This window comes from Triticum urartu, chromosome 5A (genome assembly GCF_056163025.1).
Source record: "Triticum urartu cultivar PI428250 chromosome 5A, HENAU_Tu73, whole genome shotgun sequence".
Lineage (NCBI taxonomy): Eukaryota > Viridiplantae > Streptophyta > Magnoliopsida > Poales > Poaceae > Triticum > Triticum urartu.
Window position 1 is genome coordinate 134,587,052 of NC_141877.1, and position 15,517 is coordinate 134,602,568.

General features: G+C 50.9%; 2 protein-coding genes and 2 pseudogenes across 3 annotated transcripts; 2 read left to right on the forward strand and 2 right to left on the reverse strand.

Annotated features, from left to right (window-relative positions):
* Positions 1 to 4,277: 4,277 nt before the first annotated feature.
* LOC125508163 (protein trichome birefringence-like 16) lies at positions 4,278 to 11,788 on the forward strand. 2 transcript variants are annotated; one of them, XM_048672768.2, is made up of 5 exons: positions 4,278 to 4,495; positions 7,364 to 7,572; positions 7,697 to 7,861; positions 8,050 to 8,245; positions 10,761 to 11,788. In XM_048672768.2, exons 2-5 carry the CDS (start codon positions 7,428 to 7,430, stop codon positions 11,599 to 11,601), a joined length of 1,347 nt encoding a protein of 448 aa, XP_048528725.1. In that variant the 5' UTR covers positions 4,278 to 4,495; positions 7,364 to 7,427; the 3' UTR covers positions 11,602 to 11,788. The 2 variants fall into 2 exon arrangements, with proteins under 2 accessions (XP_048528725.1, XP_048528724.1); XM_048672767.2 differs by having other exon boundaries at positions 4,279 to 4,509.
* LOC147970592 (uncharacterized) lies at positions 5,454 to 7,355 on the forward strand (annotated as a pseudogene).
* On the reverse strand, positions 8,587 to 10,324 carry LOC147970593 (uncharacterized; annotated as a pseudogene).
* A 101-nt stretch (positions 11,789 to 11,889) lies between the features above and the next one.
* Positions 11,890 to 15,128, reverse strand: LOC125508164 (uncharacterized). The gene is made up of 6 exons (XM_048672769.2): positions 14,782 to 15,128; positions 13,156 to 13,234; positions 12,990 to 13,052; positions 12,604 to 12,648; positions 12,467 to 12,523; positions 11,890 to 12,322 (listed from the first exon to the last, which is right to left on the reverse strand). Exons 1-6 carry the CDS (start codon positions 15,012 to 15,014, stop codon positions 12,230 to 12,232), a joined length of 570 nt encoding a protein of 189 aa, XP_048528726.1. The 5' UTR covers positions 15,015 to 15,128; the 3' UTR covers positions 11,890 to 12,229.
* Between the last annotated feature and the right edge of the window lie 389 nt (positions 15,129 to 15,517).

The following is a 15,517-nucleotide window of genomic DNA, read 5'->3' on the forward strand; positions in this document are numbered from 1 at the left end:
AGTATTGACGACAAACCTAGTTGAGGGACTAATGTGTTTGTGAGAATTGCAGGAAAACACAGGTAGAAGTCCCTCATTGATTCGGTTTTACTACCAGAGATGACCCCTAAAAATGTATGAAGACATTGAAGCCAAAGGTGGTATATGAAGATATTCACATTGAAGACTATGACAAAAGAAGACACGTTATGAAGCCTATGGAGCTCGAAGACTTAGATCTTTCGTAGTTCTTTTTCTTTTGTGTTGAGTCATAGGAACCACCGTACTGTTAAGTGGGGTTCAGGAGAACCAGTCAGAATGACTGAAGTGATGCCTAAACCAAAAACCTATGTCTTCGAGTGAAGACAATGAGAGCGAATCTTGTCCAGCGGACAAGTCAGCTTTGCTTGTAGCCCAAGTAAAGTTGCCATGAGAGTTTGAAATCTGACCGTTGAGACACGTGTCAGTTCCTTAGTGACCCAGGGTCATTTCGGACAAATCAGGTTGGGTTGCCAAGTGGCTATAAATAGCCCACCCCCTACAACCATAAATGGTTGGCTGCTCAGATTTCAGTGCACGGCTTTTGTCGTTTGAGAGCAACCCACCTCGAAGCCTTTGAGAGAAAATTCCTAGCGAGGAGAAAAGCCCTAACCACCCAGAGCCAGAGTAAATTGGGCATCACTTAAGTCTTCGTGTCTGAGTGATCTGAAGACTTATTACACTTGAGGACTGTGCATCCTCCAGACGGTTAGGCGTCGCGTTCAGAGCATCCAAGAGAAATTGTGGATTGCCAGTGAACGAAGTCTGTGAAGGTTTGGAAGTCGCCTGAAGACTTACCACGAGTGATTGGACGAGGTCTGTGTGACCTTAGTTCAAGGAGAATACGGTGAGGACTGGGTGTCTTGGACTAAGTGTCCTTGATTGGGTGTCCGGGACTGTGTGTCCTTTGGTTTAAATACCTAGCCGCTCCAACCCGACGTACAGTTGTCAAGCAACTGGAACTGGTCCAACACATCATTGTCTTCAACGAGTCACCGGTTTCATCTTCACTTCCTTTTTCTTACTGTTACTCATTGTGAAGCCATTGCATGCTTGCTCTATCTTTTGTCTTCACAACGTGAATGTATGATCTGTTTGGCTTCATAACTTCTTCCTACCTGATCCTTATTACACTGCAGCTGTTTTTCTTTGTGCTTTCACTCTATTGAATACTTGACCATGGCTTGCCTAGTGTAATCTAACTTCCGCTGCATAGTAATAGGCAAAATCTTCGCTGTTTGTCTTCATAACTCTCACGTTTTGAAGACTTTCATAAAAATCGCCTATTCACCCCCCTCCTCTAGTCGATATAACGCACTTTCACAAATAAATCTGTGGAAACTTGTATGTGTTAACTATGGATCCATCAAATTTTGGTTTGACAAAATGTAATTTGTAATTTGTACAAAAGAATAAAATTCCGGTCCAAAAACAAAAAATGGCCAATTTGTAAATACATATTTGTCTTTTCTCTGTACGCCAAGTATGAAAGTAAAACGTGGTGAAATTTAAGATATATATAGTGTACATGTGTGTGTGTTTCTACAAAATAAAGTTCAAATATTTTGCGTTGTAGAAAATGGTTTTTTGAAAAAGGGCACCATGGTGCCCAAACACTTCTCACTTTTTTCCCACCAAATCCTTCCCATCCACCCAATGTCCAATGCTAGGCCTCGGCGTGCTGGCCCAACGTTTCAACGGATCGCACACAAGCTGTCAGATCGACCCGTCCCGAGCCGTTTGATCCTTATCCACCCAGGCCCTCTTCTTCCTTCCCCCGCTTCATGACTATTCCTCATTCTCCTCCATACGTAGGTCGCCGCATGGTAGTCGCCCCTCTCCCACGCACCCTACAACACCCGTTCCCGCCTCTCCTTCTTGCCTCGTCCCCGCGACGCTTGCCGTTGTCAATCACAAACAAAAAGGTGTTGACTGTAGCAGCTTTTTCGTTCGCCTTCCCTGTTGCATCCATGGTGGAAGGGATCTACATCGCACGTCCCCATCAAAGGCTGCTTGCAACACCGCGGCTTGCCGCGCCGCTGAAAAAGCTACTGTCGTCGGTGTCCTCGTGAATGGTTGTAGCAATCGTCAACACTTGTAGTAGCAAAAACAAATACCAATTGCAGCAAAAAGGCCGTCGCCGGCGTTGTTGTCCTCGTAAACAGTTGTAGCAATCATCAACACTGGTAATAGCAACAAATGACACCGGTTCCAGCAAAAGGCCGTCGTCACCGTCATGGGTCTCTGGTCGTCATCAATGGTTGTAGCAATCGTCAAAGCTGGTAGTAGCAAAAAACGTCGTCGGTAGTAGCAAAATCCAACTACAGTTGAATTTATTACCCATGGTTGAAGTTTTTCTGTCAATGGTTGCAATTCTTTTCCGCTTGCGTGGTGCCGTAGTTGAAGCTTTCTTTATCTACGATTGAAGTTTTTCTGTCAAATAGTTGAAGCTTTTCCTTGTTGGGCAGTGCTGATTGAATCTTTCTCTATCCATGGTTGAATCATTTTTCAACAACTGTTGAAGCTGTTTTAGATCACAGTTGCAACACTTGTATATGCGTGGGTGTGACCATGATAGCAGGCAGCCATGACATCTCCTTGCTGGTTCCAACATTCTCTCACCACCCTTTGCAGCCTCGTGGTCGTCTCGGTCACCGCCGTCAGGCGCACCCCGGCCACCATGGTTGCAACATGTGGTCACCGCAATGGGGAGCACCCGTTGCAGCGGTTGCAGCACGCGGTGCACCCCCCCTCCCCGCGCGCGGCCACCGTCGACGTTGCCTTGGTTCACGTCCCCAGCCGGTTTGCAGCATTTAGGCTCGCTGCCCCATGCCAGTTCGCGTCCAACTCTAAGGAGTTAAGAGATGTCGGGAGCAGGGAGGTCGCTCCAGTGGTGGAGCTCCGCCGGGAAAGCCGCGGTGGACTGGCGGAGCGCGAAATGGGTCGTGGGATCACGGGAAGCGGATAAGGATGTGATGCGTTGCTTGAAGAAGAAAAGGGACGACCAAAAAAACTACGAAAATGTTAACGCCCATACGTGTGGGCGTTTGCATCTCACCCACCCGCGTGGATCCGCGTCCGTTCGTGAGCGCACGAATCTTGGCATGTTTCTAGTGCCACGTAGGACTGGCCTAGAGTGTGGGCGTTCAGCCGGTCGCCTACACGGTCGTTTCACCACACAGGAGGGGCTGGTGTGTGGGCGTTCAGCAGTTCGCCCACACGCCATTTTGCACGCACACACAAGGGCTAGTGTATGGGCATTTGCCATCTCGCCCACACGCCCGTCTCCTCTCCCACACCCAAGCTGCTAGTTGCCATGTGTTTTGCAGTGCACATGACAACTGCCCCTAGTGTGCTTTATAAGCAGGTGGCAACTCTCCTTTTTTACCCGAGTTTGCCATGTGTTTTGCAGGGTACACGGCAACTGCCTAGTGTGCACGTAAGTAGATGGCAACTCTCTTTTACCGAGTTGCCATATGTTTTTGCATGGTACATGGCAACTGCCCTAACGTGCATGTACATGGCAACTGCCCTAACGTGCACGTAAGCAGATGACAACTCTTCCTTTTTACATGGCAACTACCCTAGCATGCTTGTGAGCATATGACAACTCTCTCAACTGCCTAGTGTTAGTATGTGGCAACTCCTAAAGTTATGAAATCATGGCAACTACATTAGATCAAACCATACATGGCAACTGCAGTTGAGCAACCATGGCAACTGCAGTTGTCCGACATGGCAACCGTAGTTCAGCGACATGGCAACTACAGTTAAACGAACATGGACGAGGGTCTAGACCATGGCAACTACGGGCGCGCGGTGACCGTCACGCGTGGCGTGCGGGACCAGAAGGTACGAGGCCTGACATACGGGCGTGTGGGCGTTATCAACTTCGCCCACACGCACGCGTGTGAGAGGGATCGGGAGGAGAAAAAAAAAGGCGTGTGGACACTAGTCGTTTTGCCCACACGTAGGTGTGTGGACTGTTCCTCTTATACACCACACAAAATGTGTGGGCGGACTCCCTAACGCCTACACGTGTGGCACTTATCGGCGTCCAAAAATTATGATGCTTTAGGCTGTGTCCAACGCAGGGGTGCTAGACGTACAATCGAAGCGAGCGCCAGGTGGAAATGTTTTCCCCAAAGTAAAGAAAAAACCTCAAAAGAAAAACCAAAGAAAAGAACCTAGTACGCACCACCATGGCAACGCTTTGGCGTGCACATCGTACGTCACGTACCCCTTCTAGACCGTACTTACCACTCGTGTACGTGTTGCTCCGTGCCGCAGCCCCACTGGACCACAGCCGAGCAACCACACCCGCAAACCGCCCCCAGCACCTGGCCAAGAACCGGGGCCTCCTTGTCTCGCCTCGCCGCCGGCCGGCCGGCCGGCTGGCTGCTTTGGAGAGAAGCGAGCCTCTTGCCCTATTCCTGCTCGGCCGCGGGTTGCTCGGCCGGCGAGCTCAAGCCCCAAGGTCAGTCAGTACGGGTACGTCAACTGCCTCTACCTCTCAGGCTCTCCCTAGCTGCTTTGCTTGAGCTTCGAAGAATTCGTTTTTCTTTTCCTCTCATCGCTGGCAGAGTTCAGATTCGGATTCTGAGTTATAGCCATTTCTTTTGCTGGGGAGGAGAGAGACACCTACAAATTAGTGGGTTCCCCAGGCCGGAATCAGAATAACTGAATGAGTGTTCCTTGGTCAACCATATTTCGCCCGGCCAACCGGATCACAAAAGCACATCTTGCTAGTTGTTACTGCCTTTTTTTCTGTACCAATCTTGCCACACACACACACTCTGCTCTACTAGATTATAATTCACCTTTTTCTTTGGGTTGTTCAAAGATGAACTTTCCCGACTTCTGCTCCAGCATGCAGTCCGCAGAGATGTTCCAACTAGACAGAGTACTTTGCTCAGTGCTGATGTAGCCAGGATACACAACTTAGAAAGTTAGAATGGCGTTCCATGAATCATAACTGAATTTCATCACCCTAGAATAGCAGGGTCTACTATGACCCGAGAATGACATAAGAGCAACTCTAATGGGGCGACCCATTTCGTCCGCCTGCGTCCGTTTGGGTCGGCGCGGACAAAAGTGGAGGCCCAACACGTCGACCCAAACTCAAATCGTGTCCGCCTGGCATCCACGCCGACCCATTTCTGGCCCAAAATTGCGTCTGGAATGCGTCGGCGCGGACGCGAAACGCGCCACGCGTCTCCTCGCCGTCCGCCGCGTCCCCACCTGGCGGCCGTCCAACTACGATGGTCAACATTAATTATGACGACCGTCCACCTTGGGCCCACGCGTCAGCGACGGCGATCATCCTTTTTTAAGCCGGGCGTGCGGCGGGGCCGTCATCATCCACTGCCACTCGCCTTCGTCCCCATCTGGCCACCCCTGCCCCCACGCCGGCGACAACCCTAGCCACCGCCAGCATGGGCTTCTTCTCCGGCATCGGCAGCAGCGGCAAGGGCAAGGCCCCCGCCCACCATTCCCCCTCCCTCCCCGCCCTCCCCGCGCCGCCGCGCGCTCCCCGGCAGAGGCATCGCATCAATGTGCTGGTGCACCAGGCCGAGTGACACTGGCAGCACCGCGTGCCTCTGCCGTACCCCGACGCGACGCTGCCGCATGACTGGCATTTGGATCCAGAGAGGATCCCAGTGCCGGCGGCGCCGCGGACGGCGAGGGCCCATGCGGAGGAGGTGCGGCGCCGGCGAGCGTTGCTGACGCCGGAGCAGCACGCCGAACCGCACTACGTCGTCGACTCGCCCAACTGGGCTCGATGGTTCGCCTTCGAGCACGAGGAGGCGAGGTGACGCGGCGTCCGCGGCGTCGACCACAGCCTGCCGCCGCCCCCGCTCGTCGTTCGCGACGAGGACCAGGAGGCCGAGGCCGCCTACCAGGCGGCCATTAAGGAGAGCGAGGAGGAGGAGGAGCGGTGGAGGGAGGCAGATGAGGCGGCTTTCCAGGCTGCCATGGCGGAGGCCATGGCCCTCTCCGCGGCGGGCGACTGCGTCGTGCCGCCGGTGTCCCTGCCGTCCCCGCCCAAAGCCGAGCCGGAGGAGCCGGCCCCTCTCGAGCGCTACTCCTGGACCGGAGTAGTGCGCGAGTGGGTCAGCGCTCCGCCGATCTGGCTCGGGGCGACGAAGAAGTAGGAGGCGACCTACCTCGACCACTGGCGCCGCGTTCGGCTGGCCGAGGAGCGCCGGGAGGGCGGGCGCCTGCAGATGCTCGAGCGCGAGGCCGAAGAGGAGGCGCGCCAAGCCCAGGCAGCGGCGGCGCAGCCCGACATCGCCACCCTCTGGAACACGGCGTTCTCCTGGGCCGGCCCTGCGCCGACGCTGATCGACCTCATTGGCCCCGACGCAGGCGCCGACGCCGACGCCGACGAGGACGCCTAGGGCAGCGCGTCGTCTAGTTTTTAGTTTTTTATGTTAATTAATGTAATGTGGACTTTCGCCGGCCTTCGTGACCGGCTTTTACGTTTAATTACATGCATGTGTTTATTTTTAAAATGTTTTTAAACTTTTTTTTTGACGCGCCGACAAAATGGGTCGGATCAGCGTTGGGCGCTCGTGTCGACCCAAACACAGCTCCGGACGTTTGTGTCCACCGGGCCGACCCAAATGAACAAAAGCGCCATCCGTTTGGGTCGGCCTGTTGGAGTTGCTCTAACCTTGGAATTGCGGTCTTCTTTGACTAGAGCCATTTCAGCGGTCATGCATATCAGGTCATTTGTTCATCTCAAGTATAAGCAAAATCTCAAGCCATTGATGCTCCGAGCGGTTGCGTAGTCACCATCATTATGTGCCTTGTCAATTGCTACTAGTAATCGTCTACATGCAATGTAGGTTAATTTTAATTGCATTGAAAAATAATATTTGGCAAGATCTTAAGTGCATGTTGATATTAGGTAGCATGTAATTATCGCTGATATTAGGTATGCTATCAATTAGGGGAGAGTGCTAAACATGTTTAGCGCTAAACATCGGAGCAACATAAACCGTTGGATAGATGCGGTTGAACCGGTGAGATGTGTTGGATCTCTGCAACTCGCTCTTTTTATATTAAGTATATAGAAGTATAGATATAAGATACATATATAGATATACTCCTATAAAAGGAGTAGATATAGATGCTTCAAAATTCAAACTCAGGAAAGTGTTTATATGCTACCTACCAACCTTTTGTACCAAACTTCCCACATGCCCTTTGCTTGCGCCAAAAAAAATGATATTACATGTTAGGCATCTAACGTATGTTAACATAACATTCATCATTTTCTTCTAGCTAACCTCACATTTTTCTGCTACCTAGCTTCACCTTCCCTTCTTGTATGAACCAGCTACGTGCCATCACCACGTATATGTCATTTGAAGAAATCTGTGCTTCAAGTTCAGTAGAGGAGAATGAGGCTGGTGTGTGTAAATGGCCTGAGATTCAGGCACCTCAGGCTTGCGTTCCTCGCCATCTTTGCGGTGTTTCTTCTTTGGAAATGGGACAAGGGATCACTGTACAGTCCTGGTATCCTCCGACCGGAGCCATTGGTCTTGAGTGAGTTATCCAGGCCCTCTCAAATTATAAGCCCAGGAACTAATATTCTTTCAAGGTCCTCTCCGTGGGTCATCTTGGGGCTTGTTTTCCCAGTAAATTTCTGTTGCTCACTCACAGTTTGTAGATCGGAATACCTCCATGGAGGAAGACCCCCCCATCATCGATCCATTGGTGCAGTCGGTCACTGAAGTAGGAAAGGAAGGCATTTCTGCACCTCCACCTCTGACCATAGTTCATAACTCTGAAGATGTCGCTGATAACGCGGGAACAGCACCTCCTCAGAAGAAAGGTAATTCACTATCTCACACCCTTTGCTAGCTTGTGCTATTGCCTTTTGAGATGTACTCCCTCTATAAAGAAATATAAGAGCGTTTAGATCACTACTTTAGTGATCTAAATGCTCTTATATTTCTTTACAGAGGGAGTATTATGTTAAGCTTAGCTTTCTCCTAAATTTTTGCTTCATCGATATTTTAGAATGTGACTACAGGAATGGAGAATGGGTTTCTGATAACCACAGGCCACTGTATTCTGGCCCCAGATGTAAAAGATGGCTCTCTGAGAGCTGGAACTGCAGATTGACACAACGCACAGATTTCGCTTACGAGAAATTTAGATGGCAGCCTGAAGGCTGCGATATGCCAGCGTTTCAAGCTGCCCAATTCTTGACAAGGTAAATGTTGCTGCTCCTTCAGTTTGAATTTGCAGGTGGTTGAACCAGGGGTCCTACCGGATCTGCTCCGGAGGTTGTAGGAGAAGGATGGAGTGGGACGGGGCGATGATCGGGCGCGCCGGCGGCTGGGCACCGTCGCGTCGGAGGGAGATGGCGGCGGCGGCTAGGGTTAGAGGCGGCTAGGGTTCCGGTTCCTATGGGAGCCGGGCAATAGGGATAATAATATTCTTATTGCTTAATTTCAAAAAGAGTCTTACAGCCTATATTTATAACCTAGATAACTTGCATAAGAATTAACCTAAAATAACTTGCATAAGAATTAACCTAAGATAACTTGTGGGCTAAGATTGCCCGGTGGGCCTAGCTAAACCGGCCATAACACTTCTCCCCGCCTGCACAAACAGCTCGTCCTCGAGCTGTAAGGTGGGGAAGCGCTTGCGGAACTCCTTGAGGCGATCAACCAGCGTCAAACACCTTCTCGACAGCTGGGGCGGCTAGGTCGGCGGCGACGGCGTCCTCCGGAATGTAGTCTGCAACCTCCAGGTAAAAGAGTCGCGGGCAGGCATGGCCGGACGTGTAGGGCTCGTCGCAGTTGAAGCACAACCCTTGACGGCGACGCTCGAGTAGCTCGGCTGAGGTGAGCCGGTGGAACTGGCGCGCTGCGGTCGCGGCGAGGGGTGCCACAGAAGTCTGCGCAGGCCAACCTTGCGCGGAATCCGGCCAGGGTAGCGACCCAGCGGTCCGGGACGGTGATTCCTGCTGGATGGCCACCGCGCGGCGCTCAAACGCGCGGGCGTAGTACATGGCCGAGTGGAGATCCTGGGGTCCCTGAAACTCCACGTCCACGCGGATGTGATCTGGAAGTCCACCGACAAAGAGGTCGGCCTGCTGTTGCGCCATCATGCCCGACGCATGGCATGCCAGGGCCTGGAAACGGTCGACGAAGTCCTGCACCGTGGAGGTGAAGGGAAGGCGGCCGAGCTCCGCCAGGCGGCTCCCGCGAACCGGAGGCCCAAAGCGAAGGAGGCAGAGCTCGCGGAAGCGCTCCCAAGGGGGCATGCTGCCCTCGTCCTGCTCGAGGGCGTAGTACCAGGTCTGGGCTGCACCACGGAGGTGGTAGGATACCAGCCAAGTGCGCTCCGACGCGAGCGTGCGCTGGCCACGGAAAAACTGCTCACACTGGTTGAGCCAGTTAAGCGGGTCCTCCATGCCGTCATAAGTGGCGAAATCGATCTTGGCGAACCGTGGCGGCGTCTGGGTCGACGCGCCATGGCCGACCGGCTCGGCGGTGCGGAGCAGTAATGATGACGGCGCCCGGTCAACGGTGGGAAGGCCGTCGTAGGCCCTTGCAGAGCCGGACGAGGCCCCAGACTGCAGCGTGGGTACCGGTGGGTCCCCGACCTCTGTGTAAACTGGCGGTGGCGACGTCCCGGTTAGCCAGGCCGGGATCGGGGACGGTGACGGCGGAAACCAGACCTGCTGGATCGGAAATCCTCCTGGTGTGGACTGGCCCAGTCCGGAGCTGGGCAGCGGCGGTGGGAGCTGGACCGGTGCGGTTGGCGCGGCTGGGGCCGGCGCGGGCCAGTGCAGCCATTACGGCGCTGGGGCGGGTGCGGGAGGCGCGAGTGGCGCTGCGGGAACCGGCGCGGGCCACTGCGGCCAGGACGGCGCTGGGGCGAGCGGCGGCTGGAGCGACGGATGGGCCCCGGCGATCGCCGCGGGTACCGAGTACCAGGGCAGGTGCAGCAGTGGCGGGGGCCCGCCGGTGTAGCCCGCCTGGAACGGCAGCAGGGGCGTCCCGCTCGGGCCCGACGCGTTCTGGATCGGCCAGTGCGTCGCCGGGTGGCTGTAGGCGGGGGGTGCAGCCGGCGGGGTGGTGTGCGGGCTGGCCAAGTACAGGGAGATGCCCTGGACGGCCGTCACGAGGTCCCGCAGGGTGTTGGTCATCTCCTCCGGCGTGAAGACGGAGGTTGTCGGCGGCGCGGAAGTGACGGGGGCCGGCGGCATTGGGGACCCGGCATTGGTCATCGGGGCGGTGGTGATGATGGGCAGCAGCGGCGTGGGTGTTGATGACGACATGACCGAACCCAAGTCTCTGGATACCAAATTGGTAGAAACAGGGGTACTACCGGATCTGCTCCGGAGGTTGTAGGGAAAGGATGGAATGGGACGGGGCGATGATCGGACGCGCCGGCGGCTGGGCGCCGTCGCGTCGGAGGGAGGTGGCGGCGGCTAGGGTTAGAGGCGGCTAGGGTTCCGGCTCCTCTGGGAACCGGGCAATAGAGATAATAATATTTTTATTGCTTAATTTTAAAAAGAGTCTTACAGCCTATATTTATAACCTAGATAACTTGCATAAGAATTAACTTAAGATAACTTGTGGTCTAAGATTGCCTGGTGGGCCTAGCTAAACCAGCCATAACAGCAGGAGATGCTATGCGCTACATTGTTTCGCTAAGGATTTTTAGAGCTTTTCAGGTAATCATCATATCATACTAATTTGGACATGTTTCAGAATGCAGGATAAAACCATTGCTTATGTAGGCGACTCTTTAGGGAGGCAGATGTTCCAGTCGATGATGTGCATGCTTGCGGCATCTGGGAAACATGATTCAGATGTGGAAGATGTTGGCTCCAAGTACGGAATGGCCCAGACACATCGTGCAAAACGACCAACACGGTCAGTAGGCTCGGCCTACCGGTTCCGGAGCACAAACACGACCGTCCTGTATTACTGGTCATCGACGCTCTGCGATCTGGAGCCTCTCAGGCGATCAAATCCAGCTGCCGGTTACGCCATGCACCTTGATCGCCCACCTTCGTTTCTCAAGAAGAACCTTCACAGGCTCCACGTCCTTGTTCTGAACACCGGGCATCACTGGAACAGGGGTAAGCTGAAGGCGAACAAGTGGGAAATGTACGCCTCAGGAGCACCGAATAACAACCGAGAGATCGCCAGCATGTGGAAGGCGAAAAACTTCACTATACATGGTGTTATTAAGTGGCTAGATGCCCAGCTTCCTAGATATCCCCACCTGAAGGTATTCTACAGATCACTGTCACCAAGGCATTTCTTCAATGGGGAGTGGAACACCGGAGGCACTTGCAACAACAAAGATCCTTTGACCAAGGGTAACAGGGTATTTCAGAATCATTCCGAAGATGCCGACAGCGAGGGAGCGGCAAAAGGCACTAGGATCAAGCTCTTGGATATCACCGCGCTTTCACGGCTACGCGACGAAGGGCACATATCAAAGTACAGTATCAGAGCTACACCAGGGGTCCAAGATTGCTTGCACTGGTGCCTTCCTGGTGTTCCAGACACATGGAATGAAATACTGGCCGCTCAACTGTAGGCCCTTGGCTGCTGTCAGGGCAGGCTCAGAGGTTTACATTCATCTTAGCCCGTCTTTAGAAGCTTTGCTCATCGTAAGTTATGATCAGCTAGCGAAGGGCTCTTTCCATCATGAACGGAGTACAGTTCATGAACTTTACTTGTAACACTTGTTATGCCGGTATACAGTTCAAAAACATTCTTTTCAAGACCATGAAACACTGTTATACGTGATCACTGTTCAACAAAGAAACAAGATGAGGCGTGTTCAACAAAGAAACAAGATGATAATACATCCAGTATGACAAGCTTTAGATCAAGTACCCTTGCCAGGAAAATTCTATAAAATTGGTGTATCTCCAGGTTAAACGGGCTTACAAAAAGGAGGCTACAAAGTACAAACTGGTAACGATCAAATTTTTAAGAGCACAAACACCCCAAGCTTAAAAATTGTGAGACCTAGTGATACATGTGACCTTTGTCCAACCACTAGCCAAATATACCGATATAAAGCACTGGTGGTCACAGTCATTAACTTTAAAAAACCGGACAAAAAACTTCTTGGTATCACCAAACGCACACATGACTAAGCAGTGGCATCAAGACAAATCCAAGCCATCCAGCCAAGCATCACCACTTTTGACAAGTTGTCAATCATAACTGGCATTCAGAAACTTCAACAGTTCATTGCGCTTGCTCTCAGCCGCCTTATCTTCCTTGGATTTCTCAAGCTTCATCATTATCTACAAATTAAGTTAAATAGTTCATACTTAATAGTCCACTTAGATTGGATGATTTTCATTCTAGCAGGTACACAACATCCTACTGTTGTGTGAGTACAACCTAAAAGATAAGGATCAAAATGGTAGAGAAATCATCCTCCTCACCTTTTTACCAGAGATAACACTCCTTTTGCCGCTTTCCTCCTTCTCGCGACCAAGGAACTAATAAAGAAAATTAATTGCATTAGAAAATGATTATAAGAAAACAAACAAATGAAAAGGCACACAGGAAATATTTATACCTTGGAAAGTTGGACCGGACCGCTAGAACGTTCACTCTCTTTCTTCTGTATAAAGCTCCCGCATTGAAGAGAACAAAACATAACAACCAAGACAACCAGCAAGCCAATACACCATGTTGTCACCCGTTCACGAATCCCAGCTCCAATGTCAAAGAGCCAACCCAGAAACAGGTAGCAAGAAATATAAGGATCTCTCACGTGCAAATAAAAAGGACAAGAAATATTTCTGTTGCTAAAACTGTGTGTAGTACATGATATTGAATATTTTTCAATTCATATATAACCAATGATAAATACAGTTGCTGATTTACAGAAAACGATTATTACATGTGATAAATTTATGCTATGATAAAAGGTAGGGTTTTTTAGGTAAGTAGAAAATTTACCTCTCTATGTTTACTCTTGTCCCGTTTATGATGCCTATCCTTGCTTCGCTCTCTTTCCCTAGACTGCCAGAATGAGGATACAGTGAGTCAATGAGAGGCCAAGTACTAGGTGTATGCTGAAAAAACCGACAAGACATCAAACATATATGAATTGCTGGGGCAGTACCTTCCTTGATCTACTGCTCTTCTTATGCTTACGTGATCTGCCAGATGCCTCGCGGTCACTATCATAGGAGCTTGTGCTACTACAAAAAGAATCAGACACTTCAATATGCCAGAGTAGGGTCAATTGCAAGCAGAAGAAGTTATTACTGAATATAGTCTAAAACACAAAGGAGCATTATCCGTATCTCATCCATGAAGCTTAGACAGAGGATTAATGGCTGGAAATTAATAGAATAAATTTGCTCACGCAACTACTTTATCCACTACTAATCACAATCCGAATCTCCTCAAAGCCTGGCCATTATCTAGCTAATACACTAACCATCATGAGTCGTGACTAAAAAGATCACAGCAATTTGCAAAAGGAGTATCCCATCCTTCTTCAGAACCACACAATTCAGGTTCACCTAAACTTGTTCCTGGCTACAAGTGGGAGGATCCCAATTCCCTACAACCCAAAAATACAAACAAAACTAGAGTCCTAAACTCAAATACACTTCCCCTTGAACAGATACAAACTCATTTTAGTATGTGCTTCGTTTGGGTTCCCAAAACAACTTCTTTTCAGGAACATGATGTTTCCTATTAAAAACATTCTCTAGAACCTAAGGTTGAACTATTCTTTAGCTGCCCAAAGTTTGACATCATAATAGCTCGAATCAAAGAGAAAATTTCATCCTAGAATAAAATATTGATTTGCAATAACCAGACACAACCCCCACCTCCACTTCTTTGAAGATATATCAGTACCCTCAGCTTGCATCTAAGAAGCTCGTATCTTGAGACATTTCTATTAACTAATGAAAGAACAGAACACCGCTAGCTAAAGTTCCGGATTTAGATCACAACTATTCTCCTCCCCTTATCACCTTACATGATTACATTCATTGATCAGCACTACAACACTATCCCCATCAATAGCAATCCGATGTGGAACAGTAATTTCTGTCGATTTCCAGCATATAGTACTGTCAACATTGGTTCTTTTCACAGAAAAAATATCATCATAGACTAAAACATTGATTGCTGATGACTAGATGGCCCTCACCTCCACTTCCTGAGAGACATATTTCACCCCAAAAGTTGGCAAATGGAGAAGTGGCGCTCACTAACCATTAATATAGTCAGCAAGCTCATCTCGTATCTACGAAGCCTTTCCTTTATCATACAAGAGATTTCTATAACAGAAAGAACAAACGATGCTAGTTAAAAGTTCCAGGTCTAAATCACAACCATTGTCTTCCCCTTATCGCCTCACATGCTTTCTGTCTTTGATCAGCACTGCAACTCTATCCCCAGCAATAGCAATCTGAAGTGCAGCATATATACTACTATCCTCGTTAGTTCTTATTACCAAGCAGCCTAGGTATTGTATCCCGGACTCGACGCAACATCTCCAACAAGTCCAATTCCAGATGGAAGCTTCGCATCATTATCCTATCCCTACGATTCCAACTGAAAATCGAGACACCGATGTTGACCTACGCATATATTTCCTCTCTCCCGACCCTCCAAAGTCAACCGCACCAACCCAATTTCCCAGATCACGAGCCCTTTCAGCCTAACCCTAGCTAGCAACGGGAACCTATACACAGAGAGGGGGGACGAGGAGGAGGGGGAAGCTCGCCTGTAGCTGTCGTCGTCCGAACGGGACTTCCGCCTCTCCCGGCGGCGGCGCTTGTGGCGGGACTTGCGGTCCTTGCGCACCTTCAGCGCGGAGGAGGAGGACGTGGACGGCGCGGCGTCCTTGCGGCGGCTGTGGCGGCGGCGGACGCGGCGGTCGCTCCCCGAGGAGGAGGAGGAACCGGAGGAGTCCGTGCCGGAGGAGGAGGAGGAGGAGGAGCTGGCGGACGGCGCCATGGCTCGCGGGTCGTGGCTGTGGCGGCGGCGGCGAGGGAAGGGGGTGTTTGACGAAAAATCTCACGCACGTATTCCTTTCCTCTCTCGCGGAAAAGGGTGCACGCCAGCTCCTTTGTGAATCAGACCGAGTCGGTCCACGTGAAGCGCGCGTGCACGCCAGTGTTGGGCTGAAACAAGGCGTCTTTTTTTTTCTAAAAAAAACTGAAATAAATCTTGAGTTCGTACTCTAAAGTCTGAAAAGCAAATTCTAACATGGAAATTCCTGAAACTGGCACCATGTACACTCCAATCCCGGTCTATCACAGCCATAAGAGCATCTCCAGCCGTTCGGCGCCTCAGGGCGCCTAAAAAGAGCGGCTTGAGGGCGAACCGGTGCTAAATTGGCCCATGGGGGCGACCTAACTCGCAGTCATGTCACCAGGCACGACAATTTCGAACTTGGTTGTTCCTGCTCAAAAGACGCCACAAGTTCGGTAATCACAGGACACAGTTTAGCGATCGAA

What these genes read in the sequence shown, in the direction of transcription:
- LOC125508163 (XM_048672768.2), top strand. Translation starts at nt 7,428, where the DNA reads ATGAGGCTGGTGTGTGTAAATGGCCTGAGATTCAGGCACCTCAGGCTT. An exon ending in ACCGGAGCCATTGGTCTTGA is followed by an intron (nt 7,573 to 7,696) that starts GTGAGTTATCCA and finishes CACAGTTTGTAG; the next exon opens with ATCGGAATACCTCCATGGAG. An exon ending in GCTGCCCAATTCTTGACAAG is followed by an intron (nt 8,246 to 10,760) that starts GTAAATGTTGCT and finishes GACATGTTTCAG; the next exon opens with AATGCAGGATAAAACCATTG.
- LOC125508164 (XM_048672769.2), bottom strand. Translation starts at nt 15,014, where the DNA reads ATGGCGCCGTCCGCCAGCTCCTCCTCCTCCTCCTCCTCCGGCACGGAC. An exon ending in TCGGACGACGACAGCTACAG is followed by an intron (nt 13,235 to 14,781) that starts GCGAGCTTCCCC and finishes TTCTTTTTGTAG; the next exon opens with TAGCACAAGCTCCTATGATA. An exon ending in ACAAGAGTAAACATAGAGAG is followed by an intron (nt 12,649 to 12,989) that starts GTAAATTTTCTA and finishes AGCTTTATACAG; the next exon opens with AAGAAAGAGAGTGAACGTTC.